This window comes from Notolabrus celidotus, chromosome 1 (genome assembly GCF_009762535.1).
Source record: "Notolabrus celidotus isolate fNotCel1 chromosome 1, fNotCel1.pri, whole genome shotgun sequence".
NCBI classification, from domain to species: domain Eukaryota; kingdom Metazoa; phylum Chordata; class Actinopteri; order Labriformes; family Labridae; genus Notolabrus; species Notolabrus celidotus.
Window position 1 is genome coordinate 24,097,865 of NC_048272.1, and position 18,740 is coordinate 24,116,604.

Sequence of the window (18,740 nt, forward strand, 5' to 3'; positions counted from 1 at the left end):
GACATGAAGTGACAGCCTTTCATGTTCAGTTGTAAGAGAGATGGCCTTTCAAAGTGAATCGAGCTGACAGACCGTCTTTGAGATGATGAATCCCTCTTCTCACTTCCACAAGAAAGAAAAAAAATCAGGACAAGACGGGCTCAAACACACATCTACTTTACTACCCTCCAGGCTCCTGTTACACAGCAGAAGGTTTGTGCCTGCACTTATTTGGTCCGCTTCAACGGGCACACAAAATGTAATCAGACTACACACACACACACACACACACACACACACACACACACACACACAGGTGCACCAGAAGAACAACAGCACTGCACACAGGTGCCTCTCAGCCCGACTGCCTACACATACCAGAGACACACTGAGGCATCTAGGTCCACTATAAATATCTTCCCATCCGACCCTGACCCGTGGGAGCAGACACATACAGGACGTGATGGATGACCACGCCGTCAAAGCATCATTATAGACCACCCAACCAGCCAATACTGTGTATTACATTACATTTACGCAGGACTGTCTCATGCGCTTCACAGAGGGAAGCTACAACCACAGCCTGGTTGTAGTTTCTTCTGGTTGAGATCAATGAAGTGCTGCTGCTGCTACAAAAGCTTTCAAATGAAAACGCAAGACAGCCCACACTCGCAATTAAGTCATAGCATAAGGCTGCTTGCACAGCAGCTTGTACTCCACTCTGAATCGTTTAATACAATTAACAAGAAGTCTGTGACTCCGTTAAACACAAGTGCATCCAAAAACAGGTTACTGTGTTGTTGTTTGAGTCCTGCATCCCTATGTTTAACAGAGACAGGGGGAAAAGACACGACTACTGAGAATATGGCCTTATTGGTAGATTAAAGTTCAATGTGAGCTTATGTTGCATTCACATGACAGTTTTCAAATGAAGAAAAATGAACACAGTGTGTGCAATTCAAGAGGTAGCGCACACAGAGGAAGCTCATGCAAATTCTGAGTTAATCAGATATGCTGCAACAAAAATAAAACACCAGCTTCAGACAGCTAGAGCTCTCTTTTGTCTCCTGGTTTGTGAAGCTACATAAGGGGGCGTGTATCCCCGTCTGATCATAGCCAGGGGGACCTTTGTTGCCAGCATCTGCTTTAGCATTAAAAAGAGACAGGATAACAATATATTATCTGCAAATGACAGAAAGACAAAGTAAGCACCAAGCTAATAAACAAAGAGGAGCATTAGGCATCCAAAGAGCCGGAGATATCACTTAGTAGATGGGAGAACAAACAGAGCTTAAGGCGAGTGAGTCTTTTGCTCCATGTTTGAGAAACACGACTCAAAATGTTTATCTGCATAGCTTCTGTATTTATAACTAGGCTGCTGCTTACCTTTAGTTTTAGAGATAGACCGATATGTTTTTTTCAGGGCCGATACCGATACCATTTATTAGTAGTCAAGGAGGCCGATAACCGATATTTGGAGCCGATATTCATTTGCAGTAAAAGGGAAAATATTGGCGTCAAAATGTTGAATAATACAAACTCCAACAATTAAATTCGTTTAAATGCCTTAAAGCATATGTTTATTAAACAACTTTTCAGATTTGCAACATGTTAAGTTTTTTTTTATCTTAGACTATAGACATCTTTGTTTTAAAATTCTAACACAAAGTGCAGGGAGCTCCCAGGCTCAGAAGAATGCATTATAAAGTTAAATTAAAACTTAAACAAACAAATGTCTAAGCTAGGCTACGGTTTCTGCAGACGGTGTCATTTCTGTTACGTGATTTAGTGAATTTTGAGCCAAAATAATCCAGTTTTAAATGGATCTCTAATCGGCCGTCCGATTTTTAAAAAAGGTCAATGCCGATATGCGTCAAAACGCCGATAATCGGTCTATCCCTATGTAGCCTACCTAGAATATACCCATAACTACACAAGTCGTATTTCTCAAGCTGGCTCTAGTCACTGCTCAGATGTGGTAGCTGACTACAGGAACAGCAAGACCCTTCACACCTCATCTGTCTGTTTACACCCAGAAAGTAACACCTATTGAGCTTGCTTTCCAGGAAGCTGCTGTGTGTCTGACGTCAACAAATGAGAATAAGAAAGCTGCTGCCAAAGACTTGTTGAAGGAAGGTTCATCCCCCCACCCCCTCCTTGCCTTCTGGTCTAATCAATAAACCCTAATCGGCTCCTTAAAACAAATATTGTCTTGTATTGAGATGTGAGAGGAAGATGGAGAGGATCAGGGTATGAGAGACAATTTTGAAAGGCATCTTTGGTAATGATGGATTTATGTGACTTAGGCACCTTATGTTAATGTCGCTGTCAATGTGATGACAGTGCCATTTTTATATTTTAGAGCATTTTAACCTGTTTTCCATATTTTCATCTTTCTGTATCTATCATTCAAAAAGAAGCATCATCATGACAGTAAATACATCTTGAAGAGGTTTTGCATTACAATTAAACTCAAACGATGCTGCATCTTTAACAAAAGAGCTTTAAAGGCAGATCCAAGGGCAGGCCTGGGTGTGAATTCGCCCACCCAGATTGAGAGGTGGCCCTCTAAGGGAATCAGGAATTATAAATGAATACAGTGGCTACTAAAAATGTATGATACTGAATGTTAGGTCTTCAAATTCAGTGATGACCTGAAAGGCAGGCTTTTTTAAAAGTGTGGACCATCCAGATATTCCCACAAACAATTAACAATGTTCTGTATCTCCCACTGTTTAAGAGAGTAAAAGCAGTGATGTTCATAATCTTGATAATAAACACTTGTATTCCCTCACAAGATAAAACATTTTTTTATCAAGCATCAACAGCATTCATTATTGTTTCTTGTTTACTTGTTTCGCCCCTCTCTGTGGCTCCAGAGAAATAAACTACAAATTAAAGCTATGATCACTCCAAGCGATAGATTTTGTGTCACCATTATCACTCTGGAACTCTTGCATTATTAAACATGCCCTTTTCTTCACATCTTTTTTAAACAGTCTTACTGCTGTGTGATTGCTTGTGAATTGTTATAGTAGTGTTTTTCAAACCAATCGCCCGTAGGGACTAGATAAACCCACGGAGCTGTATCATTCCATTTGAGTAAAATCATTAATTAAAGGATTTTTGAATGTTTAAATTATTCATCAATCTCTACGTATGACTCAAAGAACTGACCGAAAAAAGTAATTCAAGCATATCTGTGGCTAAAATAAAACCATAGTCGGAAGATAAAACACCCTTGTTTTTTCCATCTTCCACCCACCCCCTCTTATTCCCCCTCAGTGGCAGGCGTGCAGAGGAACACAGAGGAACACAGAGGCAGTTTGTGGGCGCAAAAGCTTTCCTCTGGTTTACTCAGTACCCCTGTGGTTATTTTGAGCATCTGTGTGAATGCTACAGAGGTAAAAGCACTGCCGTGCTGAAGGTGCTTTTCCAAAAGACAGAGTGAACACTGGCTTCTTTGGATTTTTTGGTGAAATGAGAGCATGAGCAAAATGAGCCAGGGTTTTCTATGAACTCTTATAAAGTCAGTGGATGCTGTTTATTATCACTGCTTAATTACATTCATGCCTATCTTTTCTGTAGTACAATAACATATACTGTACATGTTTGCTTTACCTATCTTGGTTTACATTTGTGGTCCTTGTTGAAAGCTGTATGTTCTTGTCTATCTCTATTTCTGAGGTAATAGCAGCTGATTCCAACTTTCAGTAAAGGATAATGTATTGTTACCTTGTGGTGATGCAATCACTTTAAATTCTCCAAGACAGTTCAGTAGACAAGTCAAAACTAAAATGCACTTGGTGTCAAACAGAATTAAAATATCCCCACAGGTTGAATTTATGCTCTGAAGGTGAGGGACCACCTATGAGCTAACCAAACTGATATCAGTAGGAAACCACATCACCAAAAGTAGCAGAGAACTGATTTGGAGAGCGCTACAGCCACAGGCCGGTGAATGAAAGTAAATCAAAGGAACTCAAACTGGAACTCCTGAAGATTGGAACGGTGTCACATTAACCTGGGATCACTGTACGTCACTGAGTTATCAAAATTATTTTGAAATAACTGCACACCATATTGATACTGATTGGGCATTTTGATCATGCATTCCTTTCTATTTGACAGAAAAAGAACTCTGAAGCTGTCTGCTACCTATGAGTCATGGTTTCAGATTACAGTGCTGTAGCGGAGAAGTGAAGCATTTATTTGACTTTTTGATTTCATTTCAAAATTAAAAAGTCTAGATTAAAAACTACATTTCACTGCATTCAGTTGATTCCCAAATCAAGACATTGCTTTACTTTATTAACATAGACTTAAACACTGTTTAGAAAATGCAGAATTTCAACATTTTAAATGTGATAACCAAGCAGCAACCTCCGGTCTCAAACTATGAAGCCCATGCGGAGGTGTTATAAACTGCAATTCATTGAGAATCTGCTTGAGGATGGATGCAGAAACACCGGAAACCACATACACACCAATTCAAAAAAGAAGATCTTTGCAGCATTAATAAACATGTTTACAGCCTGGTTCAAAAAATGGCATGGCTCTACATCACTAATGTCTCTATCGGCACACACTGTACGGGGGGTGAATTTTTTCTAACACGACGATTCAGAAGATATTAAGATTTTTTAGAGTTTTAAGAGTTTTTACCCAAATAAGGACATGACGGGAACACATAGCTGTTGGCTCAGCGCTCAGGAAAGATGGGTGACATCCCGGATACTCCCTCCATTATTTATAGTCTATGGTGATAACAAATGCAATTAATGAAAATGAAATGTTGAAATGCTGTGATGAATCAGGATTATAAAATGTATTGTTTGAAAACTTGAGATTTTGACCTTCATGAGGGGAAAGGAAAGTTTTCACAATTTCCTGAATCTGTTGAATGTAGATGATTTACAGTCAAACTATTCACACATTTTAAAATGGCAAGTTAAGTTAGTTTAATTAATTATTAAATAATGAACTATCTGTCACAAAGTGCTGTCATGATAACAACCTGTTAATATGTTATTACAAAGGTCCGCTAGAACAATGGCATTAGTAACAACATATTCTGTAGTCTTGATAAAGAAAATATTTCAACACATAACTGGATTTTCACAATTAACACATCAGGTTGTTCAAAAGTCATTTTATGATTTAGGAAGAGAATTTTGTTCCTGTGATCTTTTTGGTCAAATAATCATGAAATAATCCATCCATTGTTTAAAGGTGACATATCATGCAAAATTGACTTTTTAATGGTTCTTTACCTGAAATATGTGTCCCTGGCATGTCTACAAACCCCCCGAGAATGAAATAAATCCATTCTGCCCCTGTTTTGATTTCTCCACCTTTCTGTAAATGTGTGTGAAACGAGACGTTTCAGACTTCCGTGTTTTTGTTACTTCACAACAATATCCGGTCTGTCACGGAGTCAGAGCTCGGAGCTTGTTCAGCCCGTAGACTGTATAAAATACGACTCAACACCTCCTCCGTTTTTCATTCCCTGCACACATGTGTGCTAACAAGGAGCTTAGGAGGGAGGCATGCTAGTTGTAGGCTGTCTTCATAAACACAAAGGTCGGTTTTACTTCCCACGTCTGCAGATTTGAAGATCTAGTGGATTTTTATTTGTCATGGAAAAGTGCTAGCGCTAGTTAGCATAGCTACATAGCTACATGTCGTAGCTTAAGCTGTAGCTGTGTACCAAGACACACGTCGACATACTGACAAATAAAACAACAAAAAACACATAATCTGTGACCAATCCTTCAGAAAGGTCCCGCTGCCTTTCTGGCAGAGGTCGGTTTTACTCCCCACGTCTGCAGATTTGAAGATCTAGTGGATGATTTTTATTTATCATGGATAAGTGCTAGCGCTAGTTAGCATAGCCACATAGCTACATGTTTGTAGCTGTGTACCAAGACACACGTCTACATACTGATAAATAAAACAACAAGAAACACAAAATCTGTGACCAATCCTTCAGAAAGGTCCTGCTGCAGGCGCCTCTCCGTCAGGATCAGATTCAGGGGGTTGAAGTAGCGTGGTCTGTTAGCAGCCGTGCATATTCAGCCAACATGTAAACATTAGATCAACGTGCTGGAGAGCTGAGGCCACATCCACTTCCTGAGGGGGCGTGGTCAGAGGGAAAACAGAGTGTTCTGAGGACTGCTGAAGAAGAGGGTTCTTCAGGCATGCCAAAATCTGATTTCAAAGTGTTTTTTTGAGCATAAACTTTAAAGACATGTTTTGGGGACTTCTTAGACCAATATATATTGATGAAAAAAGCGTGATATGTCACCTTTAAAAAAAAAGGCTATTAAAAATGGGAGCTACTTTGACTTAAAATGACTGGATGTAAAGATGGATGCACAGACACACAGATAGGCTGTCGGGGAATGTCCACATAATCAGTCCTGTCTGGTTCCGTCTTTCCTGGGTTGAAGTAGGTCACAGCACCAGAAACAAGCTGCTCTTTGTCCCCCTCCGGCAGAACGAGGACAGAGGGAAGAGGATGGAGAGGAGGGTTTGTGAGGTACCCAAAGCAGGCCAGATCATTTCACTAAACAACAGTCAGCTTGGTACAGGTGCAAAAACCTGCATATATTGGAGTATTTGTGTAAACTCTTGTAAAGCCTCTACCCCTATAAACCTGACCAAAGAATCACTGATGCTGTCATTAACCTGAGTGGGGTCTAGATCAGGCTTTCTGAATGATCCCTCTTAAGAATCCAGATCATAAATCCAAGTATAAGCAATCTGAAGCACACTCACACTAACACACATACATATCAGGCTAAGTTTTGCTCACAAGCACACACTCACTTGTGCTCCACCCCCTTCAACTTCCCAATTCATCAAAGGCCTTCATTGTGGTGGCTTTGTAGCCCAAATAGGGCAGTACCAGCAGTGTTTTTCAGGCTATTTAAACCTGCACTGTGGCCAGAGGAAACCTGCTAGGCACAGTCTCATTTCCTAATAAAGCAACGATGTGTTTTCTAAGCCAGCAGCCAGCTCGACCATACAACCTCTGAGATAAATGACATTTAGAAGTCAATTTAGAGGGAAGCCGGCAAAACGCTGCAGGTGTATTTGAAAGGTAATCTGACACTTTATGAGCTGGATTTCATATCACAAATAAGTACTTGTTAAAATCATAGACTGTATATAAAATGGACGTCAGCTCGCTCGGCTCGAAGCGAGGCTGCCACAAAAACTGCTCCCCCTGGTGGCTGGCTGCAGTATAGGTCAAAAACTCAGTCTACCCCATTCATTTGAATGGGGCTGCAGTCAAACTTAAAAAAATAAATACATGTGGTACCTGGCCTCTTTTTTCTGAAGAGTTTAAAAAACAGGGTTTTACATCTGGTTTTACTTTGATTGACAGCTGTTGTAAAGAGAAACTCCGTATGACCTCAGGACGCTATGCTGTAGGGCGGAGCTTAAGATTTCGAGTTTTTGCCCAAATAAGGACATGACTGACGTGACTCCCGGTCGGGAACACATAGCTGTTGGCTAGGAGGCTCATTTCCAATATGGCTGCCACCGTCGATTGGCTTCAAAACAGCTCTCAGGAACAGATGGGTGACGTCACGGATACAACGTCTATGGTAACGACGCTGACCATTATGTATACAGTCTATGGTTAAAATAGGGTAAAAAAAAAAGCAAACATTTTGAACTACAGCTTTCTTTTGAAACACATGAATCTTGTTTGTGGCAGTGATCAAATTTTGCAATCACTGTGGCATCATTTTCTTCTTTCGATAGAGGTGACACCAGCTGCTTTCCTACTACAGTTTGTTTCTGAGGATCACATCAACCAAGCTGTCAGTCACTGTCAGTGTCAGGATGAGAATCTCTCAAAGTCAGCGGGGAGCTCAGCTCTTCAGGGCACGCTGATAACAGCTTTAGGCATGTCTGCATAAAGAATAAACTGAAAAAACAATACATCCATTTCTTCATTGACAGCTTGCTATATCAAGGTGATGAGCTGCTTTGATCGCCTGGAAACAAAGTGGAAAACAGCAAGACACAACATAAGAGAAACTCAGGTTTCAGTAAGATAAACCAGCTCCCCCTGGTTGCATTAAAGCAGTTTTCAAAAATAGAACAAGATGAGGCATGTCCACAAGTGATTATGACTAACATGATTGTCTGTCACCTAAAGCTGGCTATTTTGTTGGTGAGCAGCAAAGAATCTGTTTGACTCCAATACCACGAAGAGGTCACAAAGGGGACTTCCTGTCCTGAAACATGTGTCATACTGAATGAGACTCTACATACATAAAGGGCTTATTGAGCTCTGTATGACAACGGCGTCTATAATTAAAACTACGCTGCTTTGAACCACAACTGTATTTTGCTTGAACCCCTACAGGCCTAAATATGTTTTTCAGCTTTAAGGTTGTTTCCCACATAAACACTACTTTCAAAAATCTACAGTAGCTGTTCGCACATTGACCTTACAGGCTGTTGTTATGCTGCACTGGGACCATGAGAGATGACATGACGGTTGGCTGAGTGTAGAGCTGTCGCTGCTTAGTCAGCTTCCCCTTCAGAGCTGTCTGTCCACACCCGCAGACTGTGATCAAGAGCTTGTGTGAGTGCTTTGTCTGTCCGAATGCGTGTTTTTTGTGTTTGCATACACCATATGTTTCGGAGCCTTGCAGCATTTTCATTTTAAAGTCAAACAGATGGACAAACGCTGAGGGAGAAATGAGGGATTCTCTCAAGCCTTAAGATGCTACATTGATTGTGTGTGTGTGTGTGTGTGTGTGTGTGTGTGTGTGTGTGTGTGTGTGTGTGTGTGTGTGTGTGTGTGAGAGTGATTTATATGCATGTGTCACACACAAGAGGCTTATCATCGAGTGCAGGCTTGCTGCATTAAGTTGAGGGTTACTGAAGATGTAATTTGCAATGACAAAGTGCAAGGCATCTGAGCTCAAGTGAAGAGGAAGTTTACGGAAGGGGGGATTTTTGGAAGTGGGAACTTCCAAATCTGGACAGACTGTGAACTCAAAATAGTGAATAAGTTTTTACACTTCCATAAAGTTGGGGGAATTACAAGAGACAGATTTAAAAAAAAAAAGGGCAGCAGTTGCCGAGATCTTCTGACTTTGAGTCCCTGAGTGGGTCAAGTTTCAACAATGCTGGAGTGGATACTACATTTCCTACAATGCAATGCAACAACATATTTTATGAATACTTTAATTCCCAAGTCTTTTTCAAAATATGCAGCCCAGGTTTTTGACTAACTGGCTATGAAATAGGCTGGACTTAATTCTAATCTCTATATATGACCTACAAGAGAAAACAAGACCGTTAGGAGTAAGGCTATTTTTATATGATCATGGGAGCGAGTGGCATACTGCTGAAGTCATTCACAGTGGGAAGATCTAAAGAGCATGATTTACATTTTCACAGTGAGTGATATGTTTGCAGTTCAAACACAGCAGGAGGATTTATTTTCATTGGAGACACTACTACTGCAAACCGGACAGGATCAGTAAAGAGATAATCCCTCAATGTTTTGTGTGCAGGGGCTGGAAGAACAGACTCTAAATCAAAGTTCCTCACAGTAGCTTTTGACAGCATTAATATCATCTCAATCATGTAGCAGAAAACAGTAACTGTAAACAGGGACAGCTAAATAACTACAGGAAACTAAATACAGCCACCAGCACAACGTAACATCCTATATCTTGTTTATTGTATAGTTCCAGACATCACAAAAGTTCAAATTGACATATTGCGTTTTTAAGGGATGCTATCAAACGGCTGAAAGTTAAGCCAAAAACAAACAAACAAACCTATTCAGTGCAGATGTGTCAGTTAAGAAAACTGGGGCCAATCCAATGTGTAAGTAATAATGAAGCCGACAGCTGATTCATTTTTTGTATTCCTATCATCTATTTTTTAAATAAGCTATTTGATGCATTTATATCGTTGCTAGTTCTTCCTCCACTTAAAAGGTCACTGGAACATGTCTAACAAACTGCACATCAGAGACGTGTTATACTCCCACACTGCTGATATTTTCTTTCAGGTTTGACCATAAAAACAAATCACAGTTCGTCTAACTGGTTACTTCTTCCTCCCAATGAACACATCTTTTTCTGGATCAGCAGTCAGGTGTAGCTTGCCAGCATTAAATTGATGCGACAAAATAAACAAACATTAGCTACTGATGTTGGTGCATGGCACATTATTTCCAAATGGGAAAATCTTGGTGTAACATGTTCATTCATACATTGGTGCATCCCTTTTGTACATCCCTTATCTATTTCAATGATACCATGGCAAGAGTTATGCACAATTAGGCACTAGCCAAGCACGGCTATGGCCTCAAATCCACCTCTAAGTAGTTTTAAGACCAGCCAGAAGCTTGTTGGAGTCAGCTTTTCCAATATGACGACCACCATCTTTGGCTCACAGCACCTCTTCAGAAACCAAAAAGTGACACCACTGCAGCCCACATCCATGTCTCAAGAATTAAGCCCCCATGGACCACCTTGTTCTCTTGTAGTTTGCTCCATGCATGAAACAACATATCAAGTGCTAGTTAATGAGCTTCATTGGAGCTGGTAGTCAAATAGTTGTACCTTTGGATAGGGCCAAGCAGGCAATTTCCCAGTCTCTAGACTTAATGTTGTTGAGTTGTGCTATTTATTTTGACATGTGCTGCTGACCTCTTGGCCAGGCTGCCCTTGTAAATGAGGTCTTGATCTCAATGGGTCTCATCTGGTTAAATAAAGGTTCAATGAAAAAATTTAAATGGTAAGCTAACCAGCAACTGGCAGGAGCTTTGTATTTAGCACAGAGAAGACAGAATAGTGCCAATCTGCTCATCTAGCAAAGACAGTGAATAAGCATGTTTCCTCAGATATTATCAAATGATTGAATTAGAGTTTTGCTCTGTGGAGGATCACAGGGAAACAGCAATCATTTTTGTGCATATTGATAAATGTAATATACGTTGTTTTTGCTTCTACTGATTACTGGGGTGTCAATGAAACATTACTTCATTAGAATTCAAATGAAAATAAAAGCTCAGTATTGCTGTAAACAGCACTGACTGATAAAACTGTGCTGCTAGACACAGGGGAAATAAGGCTATTATTCAGACAGACTGTGACACGGATGTCATTAATGCTTGAGTGGCAGTTCTTCAGTCTTTCGAAGAGTATGTGGAGGAAATGTCATAGTCCACACGTGAGCTGTCAGATGTTTCTTTTGGTGTATCAACAATGAACGGATCTAAATTTAGGCTTGGTTGAGTATCTAGGCTACATCAGATCTCATTTGGAGTTAGTGAAGAACTACTTCACCCACGGCCACTTCATGAGTGACATTTCCAACGCTGCAGCTATTGCGCTGACGGGGCTCTGGGGATTAACTTCACTTCAAATGACGGTACTAAAGCGACAGTACAACAAATCAGAAGCAGGGAAACAGCAGTTACTGGGTTTGCAGACATGAAAAGGGAAATACTGGAACGTAGAGCAGCTCAAAGTCAGTAAAAGGAAGTTAACTTTGGAGGCTATTTGACATTCATGTCTTGTTGGTGCAGGCCCAGAGCACTGAAGCACGGAGCAACGCTTGGCAGCGCTGATAGCTGGGGAGGGGAGGTCAATGAAAGTTTGCCTTAGAACATGCCACAGCATCAAAACTGCAAAGATCGCATAAATAGAAGCAGAATCTAAACCCATATCTGGAAAAATAAAAGAAAGCCTCTCCAGTTTCCAGGAGTGGATGAGTTAAATAGTTGATAAAGTTGAAGACATTTGAGATCATGCATCGCATCCTCCTCAATCAAAATCTTCCTACAAGCTAATCTGCTCTCCAGCAAACTCAGTCAGCTTTAAACTGCCAATAGATTGCAGCCTGCAGCTTCCTGAGTGGTTCACCACAGGAATGATGAGGAGTGGGGAGAAAGAGAGAGAGAGAGAGAGAGAGAGAGAGAGAGAGAGAGAGAGAGAGAGAGGGGTGGGGCAGTGCAGTGTTTAAGGAGGATAAAATCTGGCTGTGACCCAACCTCTGCATGTGGGTCTGATCCACTCCAACGCCCTGACTGTGAGCAGCGCTAACTCCCCTCCCACGCCTAGTGCTGAGGGAACATGACGATATAGAAGTGAGTGTGTCCAAATGTTGGATGACAGGAGAGATGCTAGAAGTGAACATACGGCTACCTTTCATCTCATGGCTGTACGGGGCAATTAAAGAGTGGAAAAGTGTTCAAAATGAGCAGCAAAAGTTGTTGTAATGGGGAAGGAGAGATAGGAGCTCGTTGGAGGAAGGTTTCTAGGTCTCGGTGGTCGCGCTTGAAAAGCAGGACTCCGTGGCTAAAAATACACGTCTGCTCTGCCTCACTTCAAGACTTTGGAAGGTGCTTCTTTGGATCCACAGCTCTATTAAAAAGTTTGAGATTTCAAAACTTTCAACTTTGGTGAACTTTCTGAGGAAAGATTTCCCTGCATAGCTCCAATCTCAGCACCCTCCTCCTTACGCATAGAGCATCCAACATTGCACAGAAGTGTATCTGACATTTCTCTAAGTTTGTGTGCCATATTTTTATAGGTCTCTGCTAAAACGATGACAGAATTTACAACCCTGTGACATAGTAATTTCACAGGGTTGTGTAACACTCCTTTTTTAAGCAGCTACTTTAAGGAAAGCCCTTCACCCCTGTAAGCTGAGAAGGTATCCATAAATATTGACAGGATACAGAATAACTGATGCTCATGTTGCAGTCTCACCCTTACCAAGATAACAACCAGAGAACTAGGTTTGGGTCCATATCAGACATATCCAGATGTTCTGTTGCACTCAGAATTCTCTTGATGTATCACAATCATGTAAAAGAAGAGCAACATTACACAACTTGGAATGGGAACAATATTTCCTAACATAGTTGCATCTCTGGTTGCAAGTCCACCTGCAGCTCACAGAGGGTGGTAATGCTTCTCTGGAAGGCTTTTGCAAGACATTTATCATCTTTGACTTTATGAATGTATTTGTGTGCTTTTTTAGGAACCAATGAACCCGACTCCGTAAATGCATTTCACAAATGTCCTGCTAAACTTAACCTTGCAGTCGTCAGGGTAAAAACTTTGAGCCTTGTTGCAATCACAAACAGCAGAGTCAATGCTTGTAAATGAACACAAGAAAACCTCTGATCCAGATGGCACCATGCAAGCTGCATTACTCTAGTGGTTTCCTCCTGTTTTTAATTAGGCTGCGCACTCCTTCAACACTGAAGGGGGTCTGCCTGGTTGCTTGTATAAATGATTCTTCACCATTGAAATAAACTTGTGAAAGATCCCCGATGGTTTGCAGCAGTCCTGTTTTGCCAATGTTATGCGGTGCCAGGCTGAAAACAAAAAAGTGTGTGGCTCATTGCAAGAATTTTAATCCACTACAATGATAGCCAAGGAACAGTCACGGTAAAAAATCTGGAGCAACAGATTATGTGCATGGAGAACATTATGCTGAGCCCTACACATCCTCCCTATCACCAAAACCTTGTCCTCAGGCTTTACTTTTTCTGCTGTCACCAGGTGTGCCATAAATCATTGAGGTGTGCTCATTTTTTTACTTGCACAGGGACCGCCTGCTTTCATCTGCAAATGCAAATGTGAGCAAATGCAGGGAAAGCTGAAATCACTGCTGAATTGAAGCAGTAATAAGTCAAAGGGGGTTTAAATTGGCTGCAAAGGTTTTGATCAGTCAATGAAATCACCCTCTCTATGTTGTGTTGTGTTATCAGAATAGCCAGCTGTTATGATCAAACCTGCAGCACAGCCAATTATGTAAACCCGACACTCAACAGGAGGGACTCAGAAAGACAGTGTCTCATGAAATGTCAACCAATATATTCGTTGTGTGTAGTTCGTAAGATAAAAAAGTTAAAGGAGCTCTGTAGCAGTCTGGCATGACTTGTGAAGAGATAAGGGGGAGCTGTGCGAGGAATAACTCACTCACAAACAGTGAAAATGCACCAGCCAGATCTCACAGCCCACAGAAGAGGATTTTTGGTGACATAGAGCAGCTGAAACAGATGTGATTTCAGCTCATTATCGCAGGAGACCCTTTGCTTCTTTATGTCAGCACGCGGGGCCTTTCTGAGCATGTTGTGTCGCGCTCAGCTCAGCCGAACATGAATAACTTCACCTACCTTGACATGTTTACACTGTTCACCTAAAACACAAGCAACAAAGCTCATTTAAAGCCTTTTGTTTGGTTACATATGAGCGTAAAGTGTTTGCGCTAACACCACACACACACGCGTGCAGTGTAGATGTTGCGTTCAGGGCGGGTGAACTTACCTAAATCATCCATGTTGGCCGGAAATCGTTCCAATGCTGAGAATCGGGAGAACCGGTCCTCCTCCGTCGATCACAGCTGGATGGTAAAGCAGCCGAGTCAGAGACCAATCGTTAAAATCTCCGGTATGAGATCTTCCTCGCTAAATGCAGTGAAGTTTTCAAGTTCCCCTGCTGCTCGACGAGCCTCAACCACACTCACAAACACAAACACACACATACCCTACTACTGCCCCCTGGAGTCTCCTACAGTCCACATCCAGCCCCCTGCCTGCCTACCAGCACAGACACAAAGGGACTAGCGACATCTAGCGACAGAGAGCTGCACTGAAGACACACCAGACACAATGGATAAGTCTCATTCACAGTACATTTAAGGGTTTCTTTTAAACACTAGACAAAGTTCAGCAAGTCCTTCTACGGAAGAGGATTAGGGCCACTGGAAAAAAAAAAAAATTAAGGTCAACATTTTTTTAATTATTATTATTCTGAGAAAAAACTCAGAATTCTGACTTTTTTCTCAGAATTCTGACTTAAGGTCAACATTTTTTTATTTTAATTATGGAATACTGACTTTAATCTCAGAATTCTGACTTTGATATCAGAATATTAATAATTAAAAAAAATTGACCTTAACATTTTTTTCTTCCAGTGGCCCTAACCCTCCTCCGTACCTACCTTACTTTAGTTAGGTAGATAAATTTAGTTTTAGAAATGTGATCTGATTAAATAAGGGGCGTTGCACGACAATCTATCAATCAATCAATCAATCAATCAATCAATCAATCAATCAATCAATCAATCAATCAATCAGTCAATCAATCAATCATTCAATCAATTAGATTTTATTTATAAAGCGCTTTTCATACAATGATATTGTAACACAAAGTGCTGTACATAAAAACAACCTAAAATACATTAAATTAAGAAAAAGATCCCACCCCCGACCCAAAACCCACCCCACAATTCTGAGGTTAAGAACACAATATATGCAACAATAGTAATAAAAACAATAAAAAATAAAATTACAAAATAAAAAATAAGTTGCTGAACCAACTGAGGAAACGGTCTCATGATATCTTAATGAGGAAACACTGGAGATAACATAAGATGTTAAAACTCAACACAGGAAATTAAAATCACCAAAATGAAATACATTTCTAAGATAATAAAACACTAAAACATTAAACCATTAAAAGAAAATAAGATGCTATACTTAAAATAAATAACTAAGTAAATAAATTAATAAAGTAGAATAAAAGTGAATTTGAACTAGATGATACATAAATAAATAAATAAATAAATAAATAAATAAATAAATAAATAAATCTGTTAAGAATAAAACTCAGTTAAAAGCAAGACTAAAAAGGTAGGTCTGGAGTTTGCTTTTAAAAAATGTATACAGTGCAACATCAACCTGTATCATCCTGCCCTCTTAGGATATTGTTTTTAGGGGTGCTGAATCCATAAAGAGATTGTGATGTGGAAAGTATCTTGCAGGTATTGGAACCTGCCACGAAACTCCTGATTCACTGAACAACATTTATTTTCCTGCATAAGAGATTTCTATTCCCAATAATAATACCAAATAACTTGTGTTTTGCAAATACTTAAGAAAATTAAAGGTAGAATGTTAGGCTTTTGCAAAGATATTGAAGTTGTTAAAGTACATTTATTATCATGGGTATGATTATTATTTTTACTGGTAAGATGAGGTGAATGAGAGCCCATATAAAAAAGTGATTAACACATTAACACATCAGTTATTGTGATACAGTGTTATTTTTGCAGATTAAACCAAAAGTTAAGGCAATAGGCCTACAAAGGAGCGGCCTACTGTTTCCACATGGTGGGATTACTGATGGGTTGTTTTCTATGATGTATATTTTGTTTGTATTGCATGGTCTATATACACAAGCTGTGATACCTATAGGCTTTAAGGCATTTTTACACTTCTTGTATGAATACTGGTTGTGGAAACATGTTTTTTGAGTGTATATTTTTATTTGTGTATGCATTGTATATCAGTTTATTGAAAAGGTGGTATACTTTTAAAAATGTATTACAGAATTTGAGTAAGAATGTTCCATAGCCTCCCTTTTCTTCCTTCTCCCTTTTACACATGTGAAACAAGAACAATCTACAGATGATGATTGGACAACAAGGAAGCAAACATTAACATAATTATAATCTCACAACAGAGGAAAACAGGTCTCTCAAAGAGTATGCAGTCCTCTCAAAGCGGATGTATGAGATTGAAGAAAAAGAAAAATAGGCTATGTAAGTCAGCAAAGCTATTCAGAGAGAAGTCCAGGAGCTGCAAACAAGAGAGGATGCACTTAGAGAAGCTGGAAGAGGCTAAAGCAGTTTAAAGCTTCCGCTCACTCGCTGCTTGTGGAGGAGTTTATAGAGTGGGTGAATGTCCTTTAACAAAGGGCAAGGATGCTTGAGGAATGTATGCAGAGCAAAGGGCTGGATTTCTACACAAGAGTAAGTGAACCTGGTAGGCTTTCATTGTTGCACGGAGAAGGCTTTGTGAGAGCAAGGAGACAATGGAGCGTACAGGGAGACAGAGAAGATCAGAGAGGGTGGACGCCCCTCTGACAGGAGAGATTGGTTAATGACTGCAGATTTCAGTTTTTATTTAACCCAAACCCGATCTCTAAGCTTACCTTATGGCACTTTCTGAAATAATGTGCAAAAGGACAAAGTGATCATCTGCTATGACTGTTGGGCTTGGACAGTGAAGGGTTGAGCTGGGTGGTCACAGCAGGTTTTTTTTCAATATTTTATGCTGTCATTGCTGGAAGATGGAAAATGGAAGTTCCTGGAGTCATGAGAGTGATTAGTGTGTGGTTATTTTTCTTCAGACAGCTTTCTATTAAGATTGCATTGTTAATCCAACTATGACACAAATTGATCAGTGACAGTGATCACAAAAAGGACCCTGTCATTTGATATTCACCTGCAACCATCTGGCCAATTTGTTCATATACGACTTGATTTTAAGGTATTTGGACTGATGCACAAATAGTGCATGAGATATTCATTTGTTCTTGCTGCCAGAACCATCAGAGAATATAACACTAAATCCTTTCTCTTGCAGAAAAATTATCTATTTTCTCAATGGTGGTTAGAGACTAAAAGCCACTTAGAACTGTGTTAAATCTCAATAAGAACCTCTCTCAGGGAGAGTTAAATGCAGCTTCAGCACAGTGTAAAATGTTTCCACAGATTAATGGTTAGTTTAATATTCCCATTATATCCCCATAGGGATTTACACTGTCAGTAAGATTACAGTGGTTTTATCATTCTCTTACATAGGGTTTTATCTATTCTATGTCATTGTACTTTGATTTCTGTTGGAGCAGTCACATTAATATTGATGCATAATGATTTATACATTTGTTTTTGAATAATCACTTGAGGTTGAGATGTTAGTAGATGTTGTTATCCTTTGATTTTTTAAAATCTAATTTCTCAATGGCCACTAGGGGGAGCTCATGTAAAACCATCCTCTTAATGCAACTGATGGTGCTTTGATGGATGATGGCTAATTAATGTTTCAGTATAAGACTGATTAGTTTAGTCTCAGTGAGCTGAACTGGCTGTCCTCTTAAACATGTGTTGACTTACTGAGTTTATGAAATCTAAGATATTATTGCTCATAGAAAAACAGACTTAAGTAAATTGCTTGTGTGGAAAAGGGGTAGTGCCACAGCTTTGAATTTGTGCACTACAGGAAAATTGAAGATCAGTTTATAAAATATTTATCCTCTAATTTCCTCCAAACAAGATTTGAGAGAAGGAGAAGAGAAAAGAGAGGGAGCTCAGAGGTGAAAGAGACGATAGTAAATCTCAGTCTTCTTGAGAATAAGGGTTAAAATTTAATTATATTTCTGTCATTTTATATTGTTATCCATTCAGACTTTATTCACCTGATCATCAGTCAATCAATCAATCAATCAGTCAATCAATCAATCAATCAATCAATCAATCAATCAATCAATCAATCAATCAATCAGTCAATCAATCAATCAATCAATCAATCAATCAATCAATCAATCAATCAATCAATCAATCAATCAATCTTTATTTATAGAGTGCCCAGTCACAGCAAACGTCATCTCAAGAAGCTTTTACAAACATAGCAGGTCTAGAACGTACTCTATGTCATATTACTAACAAAGAACCAACATCAAGACAGGATAGGACTCAGTCTTATCTCATCTTTATCCACAATGAGTAAAGCACTTTGCAGCATTTAGCAAGTTACAGCAGCAAGGGAAAACTTCCTTTTAACAGGCAGAAACCTCGAGCAGAACCAGACTGATGTTAGTCAGCCATCTGCCTCGAGTGAGTTGGGGATTACTTAAGTTTCTGAATTTGTATGATTGTCTTCCAAGGAGAGGAGAAAAAGAGAGGTCTCAG

The 18,740-nt window shown here is 39.8% G+C and overlaps 1 protein-coding gene across 1 annotated transcript in view; it reads right to left on the reverse strand.

Moving 5' to 3' along the window:
• Positions 1–14,592, reverse strand: part of LOC117814498 (paxillin-like) — a 33,554-nt gene extending 18,962 nt beyond the window's left edge. The window contains exon 1 of the mRNA XM_034685875.1: positions 14,313–14,592. Coding sequence (XP_034541766.1) covers positions 14,313–14,325 — 13 coding nt within the window. The 5' untranslated portion in view covers positions 14,326–14,592. The remainder of the gene's footprint in view (positions 1–14,312) is intronic.
• Between the last annotated feature and the right edge of the window lie 4,148 nt (positions 14,593–18,740).